General features: G+C 44.2%; 1 protein-coding gene and 1 long non-coding RNA gene across 7 annotated transcripts in view; one reads left to right on the top strand and one right to left on the bottom strand.

The window, feature by feature from the left end:
- LOC144500058 (uncharacterized) overlaps positions 1 to 20,773 on the bottom strand; it is a 77,015-nt gene that overhangs the window by 30,287 nt on the left and 25,955 nt on the right. The gene's annotated exons all lie outside the window — the stretch shown is intronic.
- Positions 1 to 20,773, top strand: part of st8sia5 (ST8 alpha-N-acetyl-neuraminide alpha-2,8-sialyltransferase 5) — a 48,557-nt gene that overhangs the window by 3,030 nt on the left and 24,754 nt on the right. For 2 of the 4 annotated variants that reach the window (XM_078222765.1, XM_078222757.1), the window contains exon 2: positions 11,470 to 11,577. The exons of 1 other annotated variant lie outside the window; for it this stretch is intronic. In XM_078222765.1, coding sequence (XP_078078891.1) covers positions 11,470 to 11,577 — 108 coding nt within the window. Of the gene's footprint in view, positions 1 to 11,469; positions 11,578 to 16,912; positions 17,102 to 20,773 lie in introns of those variants that run through there. One more of the 4 variants, XM_078222783.1, reaches the window with a different exon arrangement.

The following is a 20,773-nucleotide window of genomic DNA, read 5'->3' on the forward strand; positions in this document are numbered from 1 at the left end:
GTGAACAAAGCCCAGTCCATCACGCCAACCAGTCTCCCATCCATTGATTCCGTCTACACTTCCTGCTGCTTGGGAAAGCAGCCAGCATTATCAAGGACCTCACACACCCTGGACATTCTCTCTTCAACCTTCTTCCGTTGGGAAAAAGATACAGAAGTCTGAGATCTCGTGCCAACCGACTCAAGAACAGCTTCTTCCCTGCTGCCATCAGACTTTTAAATGAACCTACCTCATATTAAGTTGACCTTTCTCGACACCCTAGCTATGACTGTAACACTACATTCTGCACCCTCTCCTTTCCTTCTCCCCTATGTACTCTATGAATGGTATGTTTTGTCTGTATAGTGCATAAGAAACAATACTTTTCACTGTATCCCAGTACATGTGACAATACTAAATCATACCAAATCAAATCAGCGAGTAAAAGACCCAGAAAAACACGAAGAGAAGATTAAAGACATGACAAGCTTACAGATCCTTGAAAGGGGGATCAAAGGAATGGATTGAAGACTCATCAAAAAAATCAGAGCATCCTGATTGTAGCAGCTGCATGCTTGGGTACAGACCAGGAATCAGGACAGCAGTGAGCACAGAACAGAACCCACAGGCAACACCAGAGAAGCAGCAACAAGTCCAGAACTTAGTCACTCCCAGAACCTTTCAAGGCGCTGGGGCTCATAACAGGCTTAACCCTGGGACAACTGGAGAAAGAGGTTTTCCAGGATTAGAACTGCTTCTGATTTGCACCAAAAGGAACAACAGGATTGGGTCAGTATTTTACTCTATGCAGTTAGAGCAATTGATGACAACATCATAGTGAGACGGGCCAGAATTTTCCCATCCTGCCTGCCGCAGGAATTATAGTGGGCGGGACACGGACTATGCAAAGGTCTGTTGACCTTGGGCAGGATTTTCTGGCTTTGGGGTGAGTGCGGCTGGAAAATCCCATCCAGGGTGTGATGAAACTTCAAGCTTTTATGGTGACCCCCAAGCAATGTTCACTGAAATAGAACGAGTAAAATTTAACAAGTGAAAACAAAGACCAGGCGAGAGCATGGATTCTTTTATCCATCATCTATACAGGCGGGCAGAAAATTGTGTCTGCTGAATATTGGAGGATAGTTGATTCATGATTACGTAATAGTTGGGATCTCAGATGAAGCTCCATCAGACCTCTTGCAAACTTGAGAAGATCTAACTTTAATTAAGGCAGTACAAATTGTGAGAGAAACTGGGCTCAGAAAAAGGGGCAGCACGGTGGCACAGGGGTGGCACAGTGGCACAGTGGTTAGCATTGCTGCCTCACAGCGCCAGGGACCCGGGTTCGATTCACGGCTTGGGTCACTGTCTGTGTGGAGTTTGCACATTTTCCCCGTGTCTGCGTGGGATTCCTCTGGGTGCCCCAGTTTCATAGAACATAGAACATAGAACATTACAGCACAGTACAGGCCCTTTGGCCCTCGATGTTGCGCCGACCAGTGAAACCAATCTAAAGCCCATCTAACCTACACTATTCCAATATCATCCATATGTTTATCCAATGACCATTTAAATGCCCTTAATGTTGGCGAGTCCACTACTGCTGCAGGCAGGGCATTCCACGCCCTTACTACTCTCTGAGTAAAGAACCTACCTCTGACATCTGCCCTATATCTATCAACCCTCAATTTAAAGCTATGTCCCCTCATGCTAGCCATCACCATCCGAGGAAAAAGGCTCTCACTATCCATCCTATCTAATCCTCTGATCATCTTGTATGCCTCTATTAAGTCATCTTTTAACCTTCTTCTCTCTAACGAAAACAACCTCAAGTCCCTCAGCCTCTCCTCTTAAGACCTTCCCACCATACCAGGCAACATCCTAGTAAATCTCCTCTGCACCTTTTCCAATGCATCCACATCCTTCCTATAATGCGGTGACCAGAACTGTACTCAATACTCCAAGTGGGGCCGCACCAGAGTTTTGTACAGCTGCAACATGACCTCCTGGCTCCAAAACTCAATCCCTCTACCAATGAAAGCTAACACACCGTACGCCTTCTTAACAACCCTATCAACCTGGGTGCTAACTTTCAGGGATCTATGCACATGGACACCGAGATCTCGTTGTTCATCCACACTACCAAGTATCTTACCATTAGCCCAGTACTCTGTAATCCTGTTACTCCTTCCAAAGTGAATCACCTCACATTTTTCTGCATTGAACTCCATTTGCCACCTCTCAGCCCAACACTGCAGCTTATCTATGTCCCTCTGTAACCTGCAACAACCTTCCGCACTGTCCACAACTCCACCGACTTTAGTGTCATCCACAAATTTACTAACACATCCTTCTACGCCCTCATCCAGGTCATTTATAAAAATGACAAACAGCAGTTTCCTCCCACAGTCCAAAGATGTGCAGATTAGGTGGATTGGCCATGCTAAATTGCCCCTTAGTGTCATGGGGACTGGCTAGGGTAAATGCATGGGGTTATGGGGATAGGGTCTGGGTGGGTTGTAGTCAGTGCAGAGTCAATGGGCCGAATGGCCTCCTTCTGCACTGTAAGATTCTATGATTCTATAAAACAAAATAGAGTATTTTCAAGGAAGGAGAGATACCTTGGAAGTGAGGCCATGTACTATATAGGCCAGAAGAGGGAAAGTGCACCAAAACAGAAACCCTCAAAAATAGGGGAAAGTGCGTCAACTACCATCTTGAAATGCTTTGGGTGAGGCGGGAAATACTGCCCAAGGGAGAAGAATGCCCAGCAGTGGGAGCAGGATGCCAGGACTGTGGGAAGTTGGGACGTTTTAAAATTGTCTTCTGATCTAAAACAAAAAGAAAGAAATGAGCAAACCACACACAAGTAGTCGAAGAATCACAGGAAAAGGAAATAATTTTCTGAGAAGTACAGAAATCAGAAAATAAATACTGGAGCATTGAACCTGAAGTGGATGGATAACCAAAATTAGACACAGCGGGAGGAGGATCACAAGATGTAAGGTCAGGAGTGGCTCCTTTTTTGCGAGCCACTCATCTTTTAATGAGTTTTTAAAATCCTGATGTACAAGTCATAATTATTTGAACAGGAAAAGCTGGAAAATCTCAGCAGGTCTGACAGCATCTATGGAGAGAGGACAGAGCTAATGTTTCAAGTCTGGATTGACTCTTTGTCAAGAGGATCATCCAGGCTCAAAACGTTGGCTCTATTCTCTTTCCACTGATATGACCAGACCTGCTGAGATTTTCCAGCATTTTCTGTTGTTTTTCCAGATTCCAGCATCTGGAGTAATTTGCTTTTGCCATAATTATTTGATCCTGATGTGTATAATCTGTGCTGTATTCCTGGAAGATCCTGGCTAAACTTTGGTGACAGGGAACCGAGTTAAGTCAAGAAAATCCTTGTTTGTTTGAGATGGTCGGAGATGGCCAGGGTGCGGCCCAGTTTGTAGTGGTTGTTTCATTGGTGAGTGGGCCTTTGCTGCGGCAATGCCGTTGGCATCGAGATGATGGCTGCCTTTGTGGGTGAAGTTGTGGACCGGCTCCCCGGCACAGATTATTGGGGATCACATGGACGAATAGCGAGATACCCTAAAAAGAATGGATCAAGCAGAGAAGAGAATCCTGTCAGTCGAGTGGGCAGCTTCCTCAGTGGTGGGGGGGCTCACCTTCAATCCTGGGAAATCCTGCTGCATGGTATATCGAACATCCTGAGTGATTCAGGGAGATGTGTCTGGAGAAGGTCTATCCGTGCGCACAGTCTCCCGAGGGGAACTAAGGATGAATTCTCGGCTGAATTTGAGAACTGGCTGCCATGCTTTCACAATCCTGACTGGAAGGCTGGGCGCATTGAATTCAATGGAGTGCATTGTATCCAGTCTTTGAGGCCTGGGGACGGTCAAAGATTCTGACCACAGTTCTCCTGTTTTCTTGTCCTCAGTGTTAATCAGAGATTCTATAACCACAAAGCAACTGAAATATAAAAAATAGCCCATAGGAGAAAGGCTGGAGGCAGTCAGACGCAATAGGTCTTCGCCACCCGCCAGGGCCTAGGTTTCTCTTTATCAGGGCTTGGGGACGATGACATGGTGAAGGTGCAAAGCAACTCTGGATGCATCCTGGATGTTGCTTGACGATCCTGTCATGGCTTTGGCCTTTTCAAGCTCCATGGATGGTTATGTCATCCTGCAGTTTGTCATTAATTCTGAACTTTGTTCCCTTGTGATTGTACTCCTATACCCTGACAAAGGTGTATGACATATGAGCACTGAGGTGTTTGTTGCCAGTTATCCTGTTACACTGCAAAAATCAGGATTTTTTCCCCCTGGACTGTACCCTCTGTAATTAGATCCTTGTGTTAATCCTGCACTGTGTTTTTTTTCATATTGATGGGATTAATCCTGTAACTGGGCTCTGAGATGATTGCCAATTATCCTGTGTAGAGTCATAGAGGTTTACAGCATGGAAACAGGCCCTTTAGCCCAACTTGTCCATGCCGCCCTTTTTTTTAAACCCCTAAGCTAATCCCAATTGCTCACATTTGGCCCATATCCCTCTATATCCATCTTACCCATGTAACTGTCTAAACACTTTTTAAAAGACAAAATTGTACCCGCCTCTACTACTACCTCTGGCAGCTTGTTCCAGACACTCACCACCCTCTGTGTGAGAAAATTGCCCTTCTGGACACTTCTGTATCTCTTCCCTTTCATCTTAAACCTATGCCGTCTAGTTTTAGACTCCCCTACCTTTGGGAAAAGATATTGACTATCCAGCTGATCTGTGCCCCTCATTATTTTATAGACCTCTATAAGGTCACCCCTCAGCCTTCTACACTCCAGAGAAAAACATCCCAGTCTATCCAGTGGATGTCGTCTATATGGATTTCAGTAAGACATTTGACAAAGTCCCACATGGCAGGTTGGTTAAGAAGGTTAAGGCTCATGGGATACAAGGAGAAGTGGCTCGATGGGTGGAGAACTGGCTTGGCCATAGGAGACAGAGGGTAGTGGTCGAAGGGTCTTTTTCCGGCTGGAGGTCTGTGACCAGTGGTGTTCCGCAGGGCTCTGTACTGGGACCTCTGCTATTTGTGATATATATAAATGATTTGGAAGAAGGTGTAACTGGTGTAATCAGCAAGTTTGTGGATGACACAAAGATGGCTGGAATTGCGGATAGCGAAGAGCATTGTCGGGCAATACAGCAGGATATAGATAGGCTGGAAAATTGGGCGGAGAGGTGGCAGATGGAATTTAATCCGGATAAATGCGAAGTGATGCATTTTGGAAGAAATAATGTAGGGAGGAGTTATGCAATAAATGGCAGAGTCATCAGGAGTATAGAAACACAGAAGGACCTAGGTGTGCAAGTCCACAAATCCTTGAAGGTGGCAACACAGGTGGAGAAGGTGGTGAAGAAGGCATATGGTATGCTTGCCTTTATAGGACGGGGTATAGAGTATAAAAGCTGGAGTCTGATGATGCAGCTGTATAGAACGCTGGTTAGGCCGCATTTGGAGTACTGCGTCCAGTTCTGGTCGCCGCACTACCAGAAGGACGTGGAGGCATTGGAGAGAGTGCAGAGAAGATTTACCAGGATGTTGCCTGGTATGGAGGGTCTTAGCTATGAGGAGAGATTGGGTAGACTGGGGTTGTTCTCCTTGGAAAGACGGAGAATGAGGGGAGATCTAATAGAGGTATACAAGATTATGAAGGGTATAGATAGGGTGAACAGTGGGAAGCTTTTTCCCAGGTCGGAGGTGACGATCACGAGGGGTCACGGGCTCAAGCTGAGAGGGGCGAAGTATAACTCAGACATCAGAGGGACGTTTTTTACACAGAGGGTGGTGGGGGCCTGGAATGCACTGCCAAGTAGGGTGGTGGAGGCAGGCACGCTGACATCGTTTAAGACTTACCTGGATAGTCACATGAGCAGCCTGGGAATGGAGGGATACAAACGATTGGTCTAGTTGGACCAAGGAGCGGCACAGGCTTGGAGGGCCGAAGGGCCTGTTTCCTGTGCTGTACTGTTCTTTGTTCTTTGTTCTTTGTCCTTATAACTCAAACCATCAAGTTCTGGTAGCATCCTAGTAAATCTTTTCTGCACTCTTTCTAGTTTAATAATATCCTTTCTATAAAGGGTGACCAGAATAATCATATTTTGCAGTTCTTCGTTCATCCTTGTTAATCCTTGAATGTATCCCCTGTAATTTCATCTTTTAATTGATCCTGTTACATGACTCATCACATTGAACTGTGCAACTTTTATCCGTCTTCTTATTTTATAATCCTGGCATATACAGTGTGGACTTTTTCACTTTTCTTACTATTATGGTTAAAATGAGTAGCACCATTGCAGGGAGGTGGGTAAGCGGTTTAATCAGTGAGTAGGACCCTATGAGTCCTCAGAGCAGTTGAGGAAACCACCTCCCCCCCACCCTTGAATGTATGGGCACATTTTGGTTTTGTATTCCAGTTGTTTTGCGGTTATAGAATCTCTGATTAACTCCTGTTATGATACAGGGTCGTGAACGAAGCCCAGTCCATCACACAAACCAGTCTCCCATCCATTGACATTGTCTTATACATCCCGCTGCTTCGGAAAAGCAGCCAGCATAATCAAGGACCCCACACATCCCGGACATTCTCTCTTCCACCTTCTTCCATCGGAAAAAAGATACAAAAGTCTGAGATCACGTACCAACTGACTCAAGAACAGTTTCTTCCCTGCTGCTGTCAGACTTTTGAATGGACCTACCTCATATTAAGTTGATCTTTCTCTACACCCTAGCTATGACTGTAACACTATATTCTGCACTCTCTCTTTTCCTTTCCTATCTACTGTATGCTTTGTCCATTTAGCGCGCAAGAAACAATACTTTTCACTCTTATTGTATGTACTTTTTTGAAAATGATCTTGATGTATATGTAACAATGATAAATCAAATCAAATCAAAAAAGACAGACTTTATGTATCCTGGCAAAAAATGTTGGATTGTATTGTTGCCAGCTCTAAGATGGCAGGGGATGGGGGAAGCATCCTTTGGCTCACACCCAAGTGTGGCACTGAAAACCTTGACGGTTTAACCACCATTTTACCTGTGTAATATCCTCTATTTTCTATGGTTAAATAAACAATGGCAGTAACTACTTTAAAGATTTGTTTTCCGCAATTTCTGCAGCTCTGTCGCAGTTGTCCTGCTCTGCTGAACAAATTGTGGCTGCATTCTGTTATCCTGTTATCATGATACCTTCCCCAATCTTCAATATGTCCTCTCATTATTTGTATGATGGGAGATGCTGGAGACAATGAATAGTCTGAACCAACTGTGTTGGGTTTTTTTTCTATCTCTTATTGTATGTACTTGTTTGAAAATGATCTTAATCTACTGCAACAATTTTTGAGAGTTTGTTGCATTATTTGTAAAAAACAAATCTTCAATAAAAATATATTGTTTTAGAATGTTAGACACGGGCAGATATTTCATTGTTTCTGACAAACTAGAGTGGCTTAAGCAGATTACAGTACAGCCATCATACATCCAGTTACAAGGTCAGGGTGTGACTACACTGAAAGTCAAACGACAACACCTGGCAAATTTAAGGTGCAAGGTTAGAGAAATAATTGGTCCTCTGTATGTATGAATCATTGTTATTAAGCAGGAAGGCATGTTTACGATTGATCCATTAAGTTGGTGAAGTTGTGACGAGCTGATCAGGAATAAATGCCCAAGGTTATTTAGAGGCTTGATAAAACTGAAAACCGAATACCATGTTACCCTGAAAGCTGATGCTGAACCAATTTGCCTCTTCCAACCAAGGGAGGACCCTCATCCACTCTTGGGCAAAGCCAAGGGTGAGATTGAGCACATGCTATACTGACAAGGTGATGTTCTAGAGTGTTCATGGTCCCTCAACGCCAAATGGCCCAATGAGAATCTCCATGGACTTGACTCAACAAAACAAAGTAGATTGTGAGATCCACCTGATGGCCTGAGTGGATTAGAGTCTTGCCAAACTAATTAAAAGTACCCTATTCACCAAATTAGATACAAATGGCTGATTTTGGCACTTGCCTCTGGACAAGGAATCCAGACCACTTTTATAATACCGATCAGTCATTATTGCGATTGACAAACGCCAACACATTGTGACAGCTGACTGATACTGCTCTTACACCTGAAGCTGTGTTTCTGGCCATCAATAGCCACCTTGATGTTGAGCGAGTAAAGGCCCCTGTTTATGATGAAAGGCAATCTCATTGAAACCAGCAAAATTCTGAAGGGCCTTCGTACTGAGATAAATCACTTGGCGGTAGTGTAGTGGTATTGTCACTGGACGAGTAGTCCAGAGACCCAGATTAATGCTCAAGGGACCAGGGTTCAAATCCCACCACATACTCATGGAATCATAACTTAGAAATAATGTTTTAAAAAAACTATTACCAGCCCTGGGTATCTCATCACCGAGGCAGTGGCACAATGGCATACAGGTGGAAGGGAGTTACCTCAACATCGAGTCCAGACCCTCTGAAGTCTCAAGGCGCCAGGTCAAACATGGGCCCAGCTGATTACCACATACTCTGCCAACCCCCCTCCCCAGCTCTTGAATCAATACTTCTCCATATTGGACACTGTGGAGGAAACATGGACTCCCAAGTATTCTGCATGGCATCTTTCATGTCCATCAGCAAGCGTGACTCGATAATACTCCCACAGACCATTTTCCCTGTCCCAAAGTCACCAATTGTGAGGAACTCCACTCTGACATAGACATCCAATCTATGAATCAGAGGGAGGCTTGTGGGGACGGTAGCTGGGGGTGGTTTTGCTGGCTTGCTCTATCATAATATGTGCCCTTACTGACCTTCACAGCCCATGTTTGGGACAATTTCCTGTTTTCTGCTCACTCCCCATAACTTTTAACATCCACCCGGTCTAATTCCTTTCTCCCCTCGCTATTTGATACTCCATGCAGTCTTATCCCACTTTCCCCTTCACTGCTCTCATTCTCGGACGTCCCTCCATGTCCCATCCGGCCATCTGGTATACTGCTAACATATTTGGTGGGCTGTTGCTATGTGTGATTTCTGATGACAATCTGATCACCCCCTGTGCATCACCGGCACATGCCGATCAGACAATCAAGCTGTTAACTACTGGGGCAGGAGTGAATCTTCTAAAAAGGTCTCAGGGTGTTTTCTGACATAGGAATGCTTGCTTCCTGTGAACCACAAGACGCATTGCTAAATATAAGTTTTGTCTTTCTTTCATTACATCTGCATGCAGTAGGAAGAGTGACCACAGCAACGGTGTGGAGGCCCAAAGCTAAGCCTCGAAGGAAAATTAATCACAGAGCAATCAACTGATGCTGGGAAAATAGCTACAGAGAAAACAATGTACAATTCAACTCTGTAGCTAATCTGACCATACCATTCTGACTTCTCTGGCACCAATTCACCATTGTACAATTATATCCACAGGTTCCACGTGAGGTTGCATTACATCTGGACTACATAAATGTACAAATATTTTTTAATGCCAGTTGTTTTTTGAGGTTTGAGAGAAATAGATAAATTAAATGGAAAAATGTAATTAATAAATAAGGAACTCTAAAAGCAAAAAAAAGCGTGATGGCAAAATCCTGAGAGAGATAATTTCTCGAAGCATTTAGGTCATAAGTTTGGGTACTTCCAAAGACTCTTTATGCTGTTTTGCTGGGCTTTCAATTTTTTTTTTGCCAAATTTACAATGGAAGATTGGGAATCCTCACCTCTAGGGAAATTTTCATCCCACAGTGTGATCACCTTCTGCTAGATATTAAACAGGATGGTGCAAGGCAGGTAAACCTAGGATGGAGTCCTGGACTGTCACCACAGTCTCTTAGGCTGCTCTCCCTTTTGAGAGCTGATTGGTGCTGATGTAACCTAAGGATCGCCACACCTCAGTGGAGGGGCAGAGGTGAGAAGGCAGGGCCTTCGTGAATAACCTCAGCCAGTACAGGAATTGAACCCACACTGTTGGCGTCACTTCACATTATGAACCAGTTGTCCAGCCAACTGAGTTAACCGATGGAGTAGAAGTTTGTAAAACCTTTCTTTAAGAAATTTCTTATTGACAAATAGGGGTTTATGCCCAGACTACACAAGAGTAACAAATTGGGCGATAGTGAATCAACAGCCTGTTTTACATCACAACCAGTTTTTAGTTTCTTATGTTTATTTGGGTAAGGCCAAGATTCTCAGGCCATCAACACAGCATGTCTTCATTGTGTCTACTTTAGCTAATAATGAAAATTTAAACTGCTACTTATATGCTGGTTCAAATTCTAAAGAGAATTTTGAGAAGTGTACAGTAGTTAGTTTTGTGGTACTAAATCTTAAAAAGTGACCTCCCACCTTCAGTCTCCCTTCAACCCACCCCAACCTCCCTCATCAATTCCCCCACCCCCTTCTAACTTTATGCCCATCCACATGCAACCTACCACAACCCCCCAACCTCCCACAGCACCCTCACCAATCTCCTCACAACACCTTCAACCACGCAACCCATTCCAGCTTTCAATCTTTCCCCATTCCATCCATTCTACCCCACCAACTCCCCCCAACTCACATCTAATCTCCTCAGCCCTCCAACACCCCTAATCTCCGATTCCCCTCCAATATCCCCCAAACCCTTCCAATCTCCCCTACCTCCTCCAAACTCAAGCCCACCCCATCCAACTTCCTATCCACTCCCCCAACAACCCCTGCCCTCATCCAATCTCCCCACATCCCCTCCAAGCTTCCTCACCCCCTCCTACCTTCCCCACCTCCTTGATCCCCCCATCCCCAGCTTCCTCCCCACCCCCCAAAATCCCCCCACCCTCATCCATCCCCCTCACTGCTCCAACACCCCCAATCACTTCCAACCCCTCCAATCTCCCCCGCTCCACATACATACATAGACATACGCATGCACACATATACACACACACACATATACACTCATACACACATACACAGCATACAATTATTTCTAAAATTGCGGGGATTTCACTTACATGTTTGAACGAAGCACGTTTCCTTGACAGTTGCTGTGCTGCTGCTGATCTCTGAGCAGTTTTGTGGAGTTTTTTTTTGGTGGGGCTTTTCAAAAAGATCAGAATCACAAAGCTGCCTGAAGTCCGTCTGGTTAACACCCAGAATATACGGACTTGGTCGTTTGTTTGGTTTGGGAATTTGTTGGTGAAGTGTTTGGGTTTCAGGTGTTTGCTGAGCAGATGTTGGCTCTTTCACAGTGGGAAGCAGATTAAACCGGATTTTGTTCTTTCTCCCTAGGAGTTCCGTGCTACAACAAAGATTTACATTATATACTTCAGTGAAAGTGTAAATGTGGAAAAATACTCAGGATAAATTGGCTGAAAACTATACAAAATATGACTTTACAATTTTAATAAAATTAGTTCTGTAGACTCTAAATGTAAATCTACCGAATGATTTTCTTGTTAGTGGACTGCATTATAAAAGGCAGAATACAGAAGATTTGGATAATGTGACAGGGGCCTTTAATTTCATGGATGATGGAGGACAGAAGACTGACAGTGATTTGGACAGCAGGTACTTTCTACAACAGATTCATGTGAATTCTTTGAAGTGTTATTTCTGAAACCATGAATGATGACAAGTAGAACTCACTTTGGATTATATCCAAGTTAAAAGTTACACGCAGTCTCGCAAAAGGCAGTGAGTTGAATTTAAAGTTGAGCAGCTTGTTGGTACTCAATTGCTTTGATGACATGGAGCAGGAGGATACTGTGCTTGCATCTTTTCATTCGCCATTTGCCAGCTTCATTTCACCAGGTTGGCAATGTTTTTGGGCACTCTCGCTACACATTTGAGAATGTCTCAGCTTAGATCACATTTTAGCAGGCAGCTGGCATGGGAAGTGTCCAACAGAAAGGAAAAATGAAACAATAGAGGCTTAAAAGGTTAAAGTGGGTTGGCACATTTAGCCTTTTAACTTGGATTTATTGTGGAGATGCCGGCGTTGGACTGGGGTAAACACAGTAAGAAGTTTAACAACACCAGGTTAAAGTCCAACAGGTTTATTTGGTAGCAAAAGCCACACAGTGGTCAAAAGTTTCCTCTGACTGCATTTGCCTCAAGGATTGTCTCAACCCTTTATTGTTTTTAGACCGATATTGCAGGGACAATCTAAGAAATGTAAAAGCTATGGACTGATTGGTGTGAACATAAGAATGCCAGCAGAAGGTGCTTAGGTTGAGGCTCAGGAACATGGTTGAGGCAGAGTAGAGGCAAGTTTGCTTTGCTTTTGGATGTCCTGTGATTGGTCTAGGAGCCCACGAAGTCACACTGCATGTTTCAAATGTCTAAACTAGTCTTTCATTTATCAAACCTCCAACATTTGTCAACCATTTGCATGGCCTGGCATTACTTTGTCTGTCTTCTCCTCTTCCTTTGCTCCAGCACCCAGATGACATTTTCAAACAGCAGGGGTAACCAGCTTCTCAGCACCATTGGCAGAGATCTGGACGGAATGGTGTTTGACCTACTCATGGTTAGGCAGGGAAGCCAGGAAGGGGTGAGAGGATAATATCTGACTCACACACAGCACATTACTGAATCGTTTGACCCATGGTTTTAAATTTCATTCAGTCCCTGCAATTGATCAGAGGCAGGGAAGGAACCAAAGCTTAAAATATGAACAGAAAGTGTTGGAAACACGCAGCAGGCTAGGCAGCACCTGTGGAGTGAGAAACAGTTAACAATTTAGATTGATGATCTTTCATTAAGGATGACCAGTGGCTTATTCTAATGCATTTTAGCCATTGAGCACTGAGGGAATGGGGGGTAAAAAATACGCTTCAAATATCTGTCCAATTACCCGACTGAAAGTTATTACTGAATCAGTGTCTGCCATACTTTCAGGCAGCACATTTCAGATCAAAACAAATCTGTGTATTTCTTTTCCCCTGTGTCATCGCCAACAGTTCTTTTAGTAATTAGCTTAAACCTCGATCCTCTGATTACTAACAAGCCAGCCATTGGAAGTAGTTTATCCCTATTTACTCTATCATGATCCTTCATGTTTTTGAACACCTCTATCAAATCTTCACTGAACCGTCTCTGCTCTAAGTAGAACACTTTCAGTTTCTCTAGTTTCTCCACAAATTTGAAGTTGTTTATCCCCAGTACTATTCTAGTAAATCTTCTATGAACCTTTTCTAATGCCGTTACATCTTTCCAAAGTGTAATGTCCAGTATGCCAATTGGACACCAACAATGTCTTATAAGCAATACAGCACGGAAACAGACGCTTCGGCCCAACCTGTCCATGCCGACCATGGCGTCCTCCCAGCTCGTCGCAATTGCCCGCATTTGGCGCATATCCCTCTAATCTTTTCCCATCCATGTACTTATCCAAATGCTTTTTAAATGTTGCTATTGAACCTGCCTCAAACACTTTCTCTGGCAGCTCATTCCATATACATGCCACCCTCTGCAGCTCAGCGAGCTGGGCAAATCGCCCCCCCAGTAGTTCTAGCACTGACCCCTGGGGGCGCCACTGCACACTTCCTCCAGTCAGAAAAACATCTGTTCACCACCACGCTCTGCTTTTCAGCCATTCTGTACGCATGCAACCACCTAGTCCTTTTAAATCCATAGGCTTCAATTTTGCAAACAAGCCTATTATGTGGTATATTATCAAATGCCTGTTGAAAGCCATATACAACTGCCCTCATCAGCCCTCTCCATTACTTCATCAAAGATCTTGATCAGGTTAGTCAAACATAATTTGCTTTTATTAAATTTTGCTGGCTTTCATTTATTAATCCATATTTTTCATGGTGCCAATTCATTTTGCCTCTAAAGAGTTTCCCTATCACAGGTGTTAGGTTCACTGGCCTGTAGATGCTGGGTTTATCCTCCTCCTTTTTTCAAAAGAGGTGTAAGATTTGCAATGCCCCAGTCCTCTTGCCTGACCATACCGAATCTATGAAAGATTGGACAATTTCCAGCCCTGTTTTTCTCAGTAACTAAGGTTATATTCTATCTGAACCGGGTGACTTTTCTACTTTGAACTGTGCCAGTATTTTAAATACCTCCTCTTTATTCATTTTATCCTATTCAATTTCTTTATCATCACTTTTACTGTATCATTGATAACATTCTTTTTAACAAAGGACAAAAAAAAGTACAGCACAGGAACAGACCCTTCGGCCCTCCAAGTCTGTGCCAATTATGATGCCCTAACTAAACTAAAAAAAAACCTTCTGCCCTTACTCAGTTCGTATCCTTCTATTCCCTCCCTATTCGTGCACCCATCAAGATGCCACTTAAATGTTGCTAATGCGCCTGCTTCCACCATCTCCTCTGGCATCGCATTCCGGGCAACCACCACTCTGCGTGAAAAACTTCCCCCGCACATCTCCCTTAAACTTTCCCCCTCTCACCTTGAACCTGTGCCCCCTTGTAATTGACAATTCCATCCTAGGAAAAAGCTTCTGACTATCCACCCTATCTATTCCTCTCATATTTTGTGGACCTCTATCAGGGCTCCCCTCAACCTCCGTCTTTCCAGTGAAAACAACCCTAGTTTATTCAACCTCTCCTCATAGCCAATGCTCTCGAGACCAGACAACATCCTGATGAACTTTGTTGGCACTCCCTCCAAAGCTTCAACATCCTTCTGATAGTGTAGTGACCAGAACTGCACACAATACTCCAAATGTGGCCTAACCAAGGTTTTAAATAGCTTCAACATGATTTCCCAACTCTTGTACTCAATGCCCCGGCCAATGAAGGCAAATATGCCACATGCCTTCATAATCACCTTGGCCACCTCTGTTGCCACTTTTAGGGAACTGTGGACCTGCTTGCCCAGATCCCTCTTTAGTGAAGATAGATGCAAATAACTTGTTTATTATGCCAGCTGTGCCCTCTAACACCACAAGATCTCTTCTTTTGTCCCCAATTGGTCATACCTTGCCTTTGACTATCCTTTTATCAAGCAAATTAAAGAAAATATGGAATAAATAAATGAAAAGGTTTATTATGTGATCAGACACCTTTCATCTGTGTATAAACCCAGTGAGACAGCCAAGCCAGGACACTGACTATAAATAAGAGCAGGTCTTATTTACCTCACTGTCACATGCCAGCTGTTCCAGTGCTATCTCTGTAACATTTGCTGCTGCACTGCAAGCAAGGAAGTAGTGAGTGGAATAGAATTCACACAATGTTCTGAAGGACAAGTGTGTGATATTTATAGCCCCTGCTTTGTGACTATAATTGTCTTGATAAAAGTCAAACATCACTTTCTTTTTCAAAGTTTGATTACCTCCAAGCCAAGAAGTATTTTTGGCACCCACATCTTACTTCAACTCCGCATAAGTGGATGCTCTCAAAGCAGACACATTCCATTAACCCTTGAGTCCATGCCTTCTTTAAGTATCTTAGGATCATTCATTATCCCATTCTGGATGGTCCATTGAAAATAAATGAGCTGCTCACTTCAAAAACAAGACACATTATTGTGCTTAGCACTGCTGCCTCACAAGGCCAGGGACCCAGGTTCGATTCCTGGTTTGGGTCACTGTCTGTGCGGAGTTTGCACGTTCGCCCACGTCTGCGTGGGTTTCCTCCGGATCCTCCGGTTTCCTCCCACAGTCCGAAAGACGTGCTGGTTAGGTGCATTGGCCGTGCTAAATTCTCCCTCAGTGTAACTGAACAGGTGCCGGAGTGTGGCGACTAGGTGATTTTCACAGTAACTTCATTGCAGTGTTAACATAAGCCAACTTGTGACACTAATAAATAAAGTTAACCTTAAAACTTATAGAGTGAGTGAAATCCCTACAAGAAAGGAGGATGCTAGCATACAAGATCTTGATCCTGGTGGGAATGGGACTCATTTTATTTTCCAAGGCACTCACTATTGGGAAAGCAGCAACTTTTAAATTATATGGTTGAATTTCTTCTTTCAAATGTCAGCGAGCACAGTCAGCCCTCCAGCTTCCTGCTAAGGTCAGCCTTCCGGTAATGTCAGATACTTCCTGGGGATCATCCAGATTATGGAAATTCTTTGGCCCTGGAAATTGGATGATGTCATTGCGGAGGGTGGAAATTCAAGCCCACCCGAGAAACGCTTCCAAAGGCCTGCCCTTTTGGAGCTTATGTCTGTTGGTAATCAACATATTCACGAACATGATCTAGGAAGAGCCGGAGAAATGTCGTGCAATGAGAGAGGCTATTTTGATCAAAGTTCCTCTTTTCCAAGGACACTCGTTGTAAAGCTATATAGCATAACATACAAAGGAAACAGTTAAACTGTGGGAACTATTGTCACAATAACTGACAGGAGGAACCTTGGTTAACGCCTGAGGCACTCCAGGGATACTTTACTGAGCTGGCAACTAAAACTCTCTGTGGATTTCAAACCCACAGTCAAAAGTGGCACTGACTGAGACAAGCTTCATGTTAATTAAGAAATGAGCATTAAAGGCTCCAATAACTCTTTGGATTAAATATGTTTTAAGATAGTTTTTTAAAATCTGAAATTTAATTGTATTACAAAGAGATCGTTCAATCTTGTTCTAAATTTGCCTGTATCCTTTGTCCTGGAACATCCTCTCTCTCTCTTTTCGGAGGTCCCTTTCTGTGTGTGACACATGATAAGGCAGCATGAGCAGATGCCTTCCGCTGAGGCTGCAAACATACTGAAACTGGAGCCAGAGTGCTGCTGTCCTGACATATGGAGCAGCTGCTTATTTTGAGGACACTAGCGGGTGATACAGACTAAACATTATTATTGCTTCCCCAGTGACTCAGTAGGTATATCACCCAAAGTGAAACTGAACAGTGCAGGCTGAGGAAGATTCTAAATTCAGCTTTGTGAGCGTACTGTGATTGATTCCCATGCCTCCAGGCTACAAATCTCAGCTCAAGTTCAAACCGGCTTGAAGGGCGGCACGGTGGCACAGTGGTTAGCATGACCGCCTCACAGCGCCAGGGACCCAGGTTCAATTCTGACCTTGGGGTGACTGTCTGTGCGGAGTTTGCAGATTCTCCCCGTGTCTGCGTGGGGTTCCTCCGAGTGCTCCGGTTTCCCAAAGATGTGCAGGTTAGTTGGATTGGCCATGCTAAATTGCCCCTTATAGTGGCCCAAGATGTCTAGATTAGTAGGATAAGTGGGGTAAATACATGGAGTTACAGGGAGAGGGCCTGGGTAAGGTGCTCTGTCGGAGAGTCAGTGCAGACTGGATGGGCCAAATGGCCTCATTCTGTAGGGCTTCTTTGATTCTAGGCTTGCTACAGGGTAGTTATAGAATCAGTAGCTGGGTCTGGATGGTATCTCTCTTGAGTAATCAGCAAGTTTTTATTATGGGTGGGGCCAGGCCATGAGAATTTAGTCTCTGAGAAGAGTGGGGTTGGTGGGTTGAATGGCCTCATTTCATTCAATGCACTCTTATGGACTTATTGATTTGCCATTGTTGTGGCTTTATGGTATGGCCGAGAAATCCGGGGTATCGTTGTTTTAGACGGCACAGAAGGGGAAACAAAAGGCTTGGGGGAGTTGCATTCCTAATTAGGGAGCGCATCCCAGCTATGTTGAGGGAGGAGAAATTGGAGAGATCTTGTAGTGAGGCATTATGGGTGGAGCTCAGGAATAAGAAGGGTGAAACCACAATGTTGCGACCTCCCAACAGCCTGCAGGAGATAGAGGGGCAGTTGTGTTGTCAGGTACTGAAAAGGTGTGAACAAAGCAGGGTAGGTGTGGTGGGTGACTTTAACTTCCCCCATATTGACTGGGAATCCATTACAACCAGGGGCTCGGATGGAGAGCAATTTGTTAGATGTGTCCAGAAGGGCTTTTTGATACAGCATGTTGACAATCCAACTAGGGATGGGGCCATACTTGACTTGGTATTGGGGAATGAGCCAGGCAAGGTGATCGATGCTTCAGTGGGGAAGCTGTTTGGGCTTAATGACCATAATTCCATAAGATTCCGGTTAGTCATGGATAAGGACAAGAATGGCCCTCGGGTGAGGATGCTTAATTGGGTGAGGGCCAATTACATCCAAATTAGACAGGAACTGGGGAATGTGAGTTGGAAGTGGCTATTTGAGGGCAAATCTGCTTCTGGCACGTGGGAGACTTTTAAAGTTGATTGAAGTGCAGGACCGGCATGTCCCTGCAAAAATGAAGGATAGAAATGGCAGGATTTGGGAACCATGGATGACAAGGGAATTTGTAAGCTTAGTCAAAAGGAAAAAGGAAGCATTTGATAGGTCTAGGCATCTAGAAACTGACGAAGCTCTTGAGGAGTATATTGAAAATAGGAAGGAACTGAAATGTGGAAATAGGAGGGCTAAAAGGGGCCATGAAATGCCTTTAACAAACAGGGTCAAGGAGAATCCCGAGGCTTTTTATACATATATTAGGAGCAATGGGGTAGCAAAAGGAAGAATAGGCCCACTCAAGGACAATGGAGGGAAGTGGGTGGAACCACAGGAAGTGGGAGAAATCCTTGATGAGTACCTTGTATCGGTAGTCACCAAGGAGAAGGACATGACAGATGTTGAGGTCAGGGATGGGTGTGTGAATGCTCTAGAGAATGTCAATATATTGAAGGAGGAAGTGTTGAGTATCCTAAATTGCATTAAGGTAGACAATTCCCAGTGGCCAGATGGGATCTATCCCAGGTTACTGTGGGAGGCAAGGGGAGAAATAGCTGGGGCCTTAACAGATATCTTCACATCCTCTTTGACCACAAGCGAGGTTCCAGAGAACTGGAGAATAGCCAATGTTGTTCCCCTGTTTCAGAAAGGAAGCAGGGATAATCCAGCAAACTATAGGCTAGTGAGCCTGATGTCAGTGCTGGGGAAGCTTTTGGAGAAGATACTGAGGGACAGGATATATGCACATTTGGAGGAAAATGGACTAGTTAGTGACAGGCAGCATGGTTTTGTCCAGGGAAGGTCATGTCCCACCAACTTGATTGAGTTTTTTAAAGAGGTGACAAAGATAATTGATGAAGGAAGGGCTATGGATGTAGTTTATATAGGCGTTTGTAAGGTGTTTGACAAGGTCCCACATGGCAGACTGATACAAAAACTAAAATCACATGGGATTCGGGGTGGGCTGGCTAGATGGGCACAGAACTGGCTTGGTTATAGTAGAGAGGAGCAGTGGAAGGGTGTTTTTCAGAATGGAGATCTGTAACTAGTGGGATCTGCAGGGATAAAAGCAAATTACTGCAGATGCTGGAATCTGAAACCAAAAGAGAAAATGCTGGAAAATCTCAGCAGGTCTGGTAGCATCTGTAAGGAGAGAAAGGAGCTGACATTTCGAGTCCAGATGACCCTTTGTCAAAGCTTTTGACAAAGGGTCATCTGGACCCTTTTCTTTCCTTACAGATACTGCCAGACCTGCTGAGATTTTCCAGCATTTTCTTTTTTGGGATCTGCAGGGATCAGTGCTGGGACCTCTGTTGTTTGTAGTATATATAAAGGATCTGGAGGAAAATGTGGAGGGTCTGATTAGAATTTTGCAGTTGACATGAAGATTGGTGGCGTTGCTGATAGTGCCGAGGATTGTCAGAGGATATAACAGGATATAGATAGATTGGAGACTTGGGCACAGAAATGGCAGATGGAGTTTAATCCGGACAAATGCGAGGTGATGCATTTTGGAGGATCAAATTTAGGTGTGAATTATACTGTAAATGGCAGAACCCTTGGGAACATTAACATACAGAGGGATCTGGGGGTGCAGGTCCACAGTTCTCTAAAAGTGGCGACAAAAGTGGCCAAGTTGATTAAGAAGGCATATGGCATGCTTGCCTTCATCAGCGGGGCATTGAGTGCAGGAGTTGGCAAATCATGTTGCAGCTATATAAAACCTTGGTTAGGCCGCATTTGGAGTATTGTGTGCAGTTCTGGTCACCACACTACCAGAAGGAAGTGAAAGCTTTGGACAGAGTGCAAAGAAGGTTCACCAGGATGTTGCCTGGTCTCGAGGTGTTGGCCATGAGGAGAGGTTGAATAAACTAGGATTGGTTTCACTGGAAAGACAGAGGCTGAGGGGAGACCTGATAGAGGTCTACAAAATTATGAGAGGCATAGACAGGGTAGATCGTCAGAGGCTTTTTCCAAGGGTGGAAGTGTCAATTACAAGGGGGCACAGGTTCAAGGTGAGAGGGGGAAAGTTTAAGGGAGATGTGCAGAGGAGGTTTTTCATGCAGAGTGGTGGGTGCCTGGAACGCGCTGCCAGAGGAGGTGGTGGATGCAGGCACATTGGCAACATTTAAGAGGCATCTGGATGGGTAATGAATAGGGAAGGAATAGAGGATACGGACCGAGTAAGGGCAGAAGATTTTTTTAGTTAGGGCATCATGATCGGCACAGGTTTGGAGGGCCGAAGGGCCTGTTCCTGTGCTGTACTTTTCTTTGTTCTTTGTTCTAACTTCAGGATTTATCTTACTATTCTAAGATTTCGACCAGTAATTTGGCACAATTACCAGTTACTTGTTAGCAATCATTAATTGAAAGTAAATATTGGGCAGGATTTTCCAGCTGCACGCACCCCAAGACCAGAAATACTCGCCTGAGCTCAACTGATCTTTAAATGGCCCGCTGAATGTTCTCTCTCACCAGCTATGATTTCCGTGGCAGGTGAGACGGGAAATATTCAGCCATCAACTTGTTATAATTAAACAGATTGATTCCATTACTTGTTAAATTAATATTGAATAGTCTCTTTCTGTGCTGTACATCCAACCTGACAGGTCTA

This window comes from Mustelus asterias, chromosome 1 (genome assembly GCF_964213995.1).
Source record: "Mustelus asterias chromosome 1, sMusAst1.hap1.1, whole genome shotgun sequence".
Taxonomy (NCBI): Eukaryota; Metazoa; Chordata; class Chondrichthyes; order Carcharhiniformes; family Triakidae; genus Mustelus; species Mustelus asterias.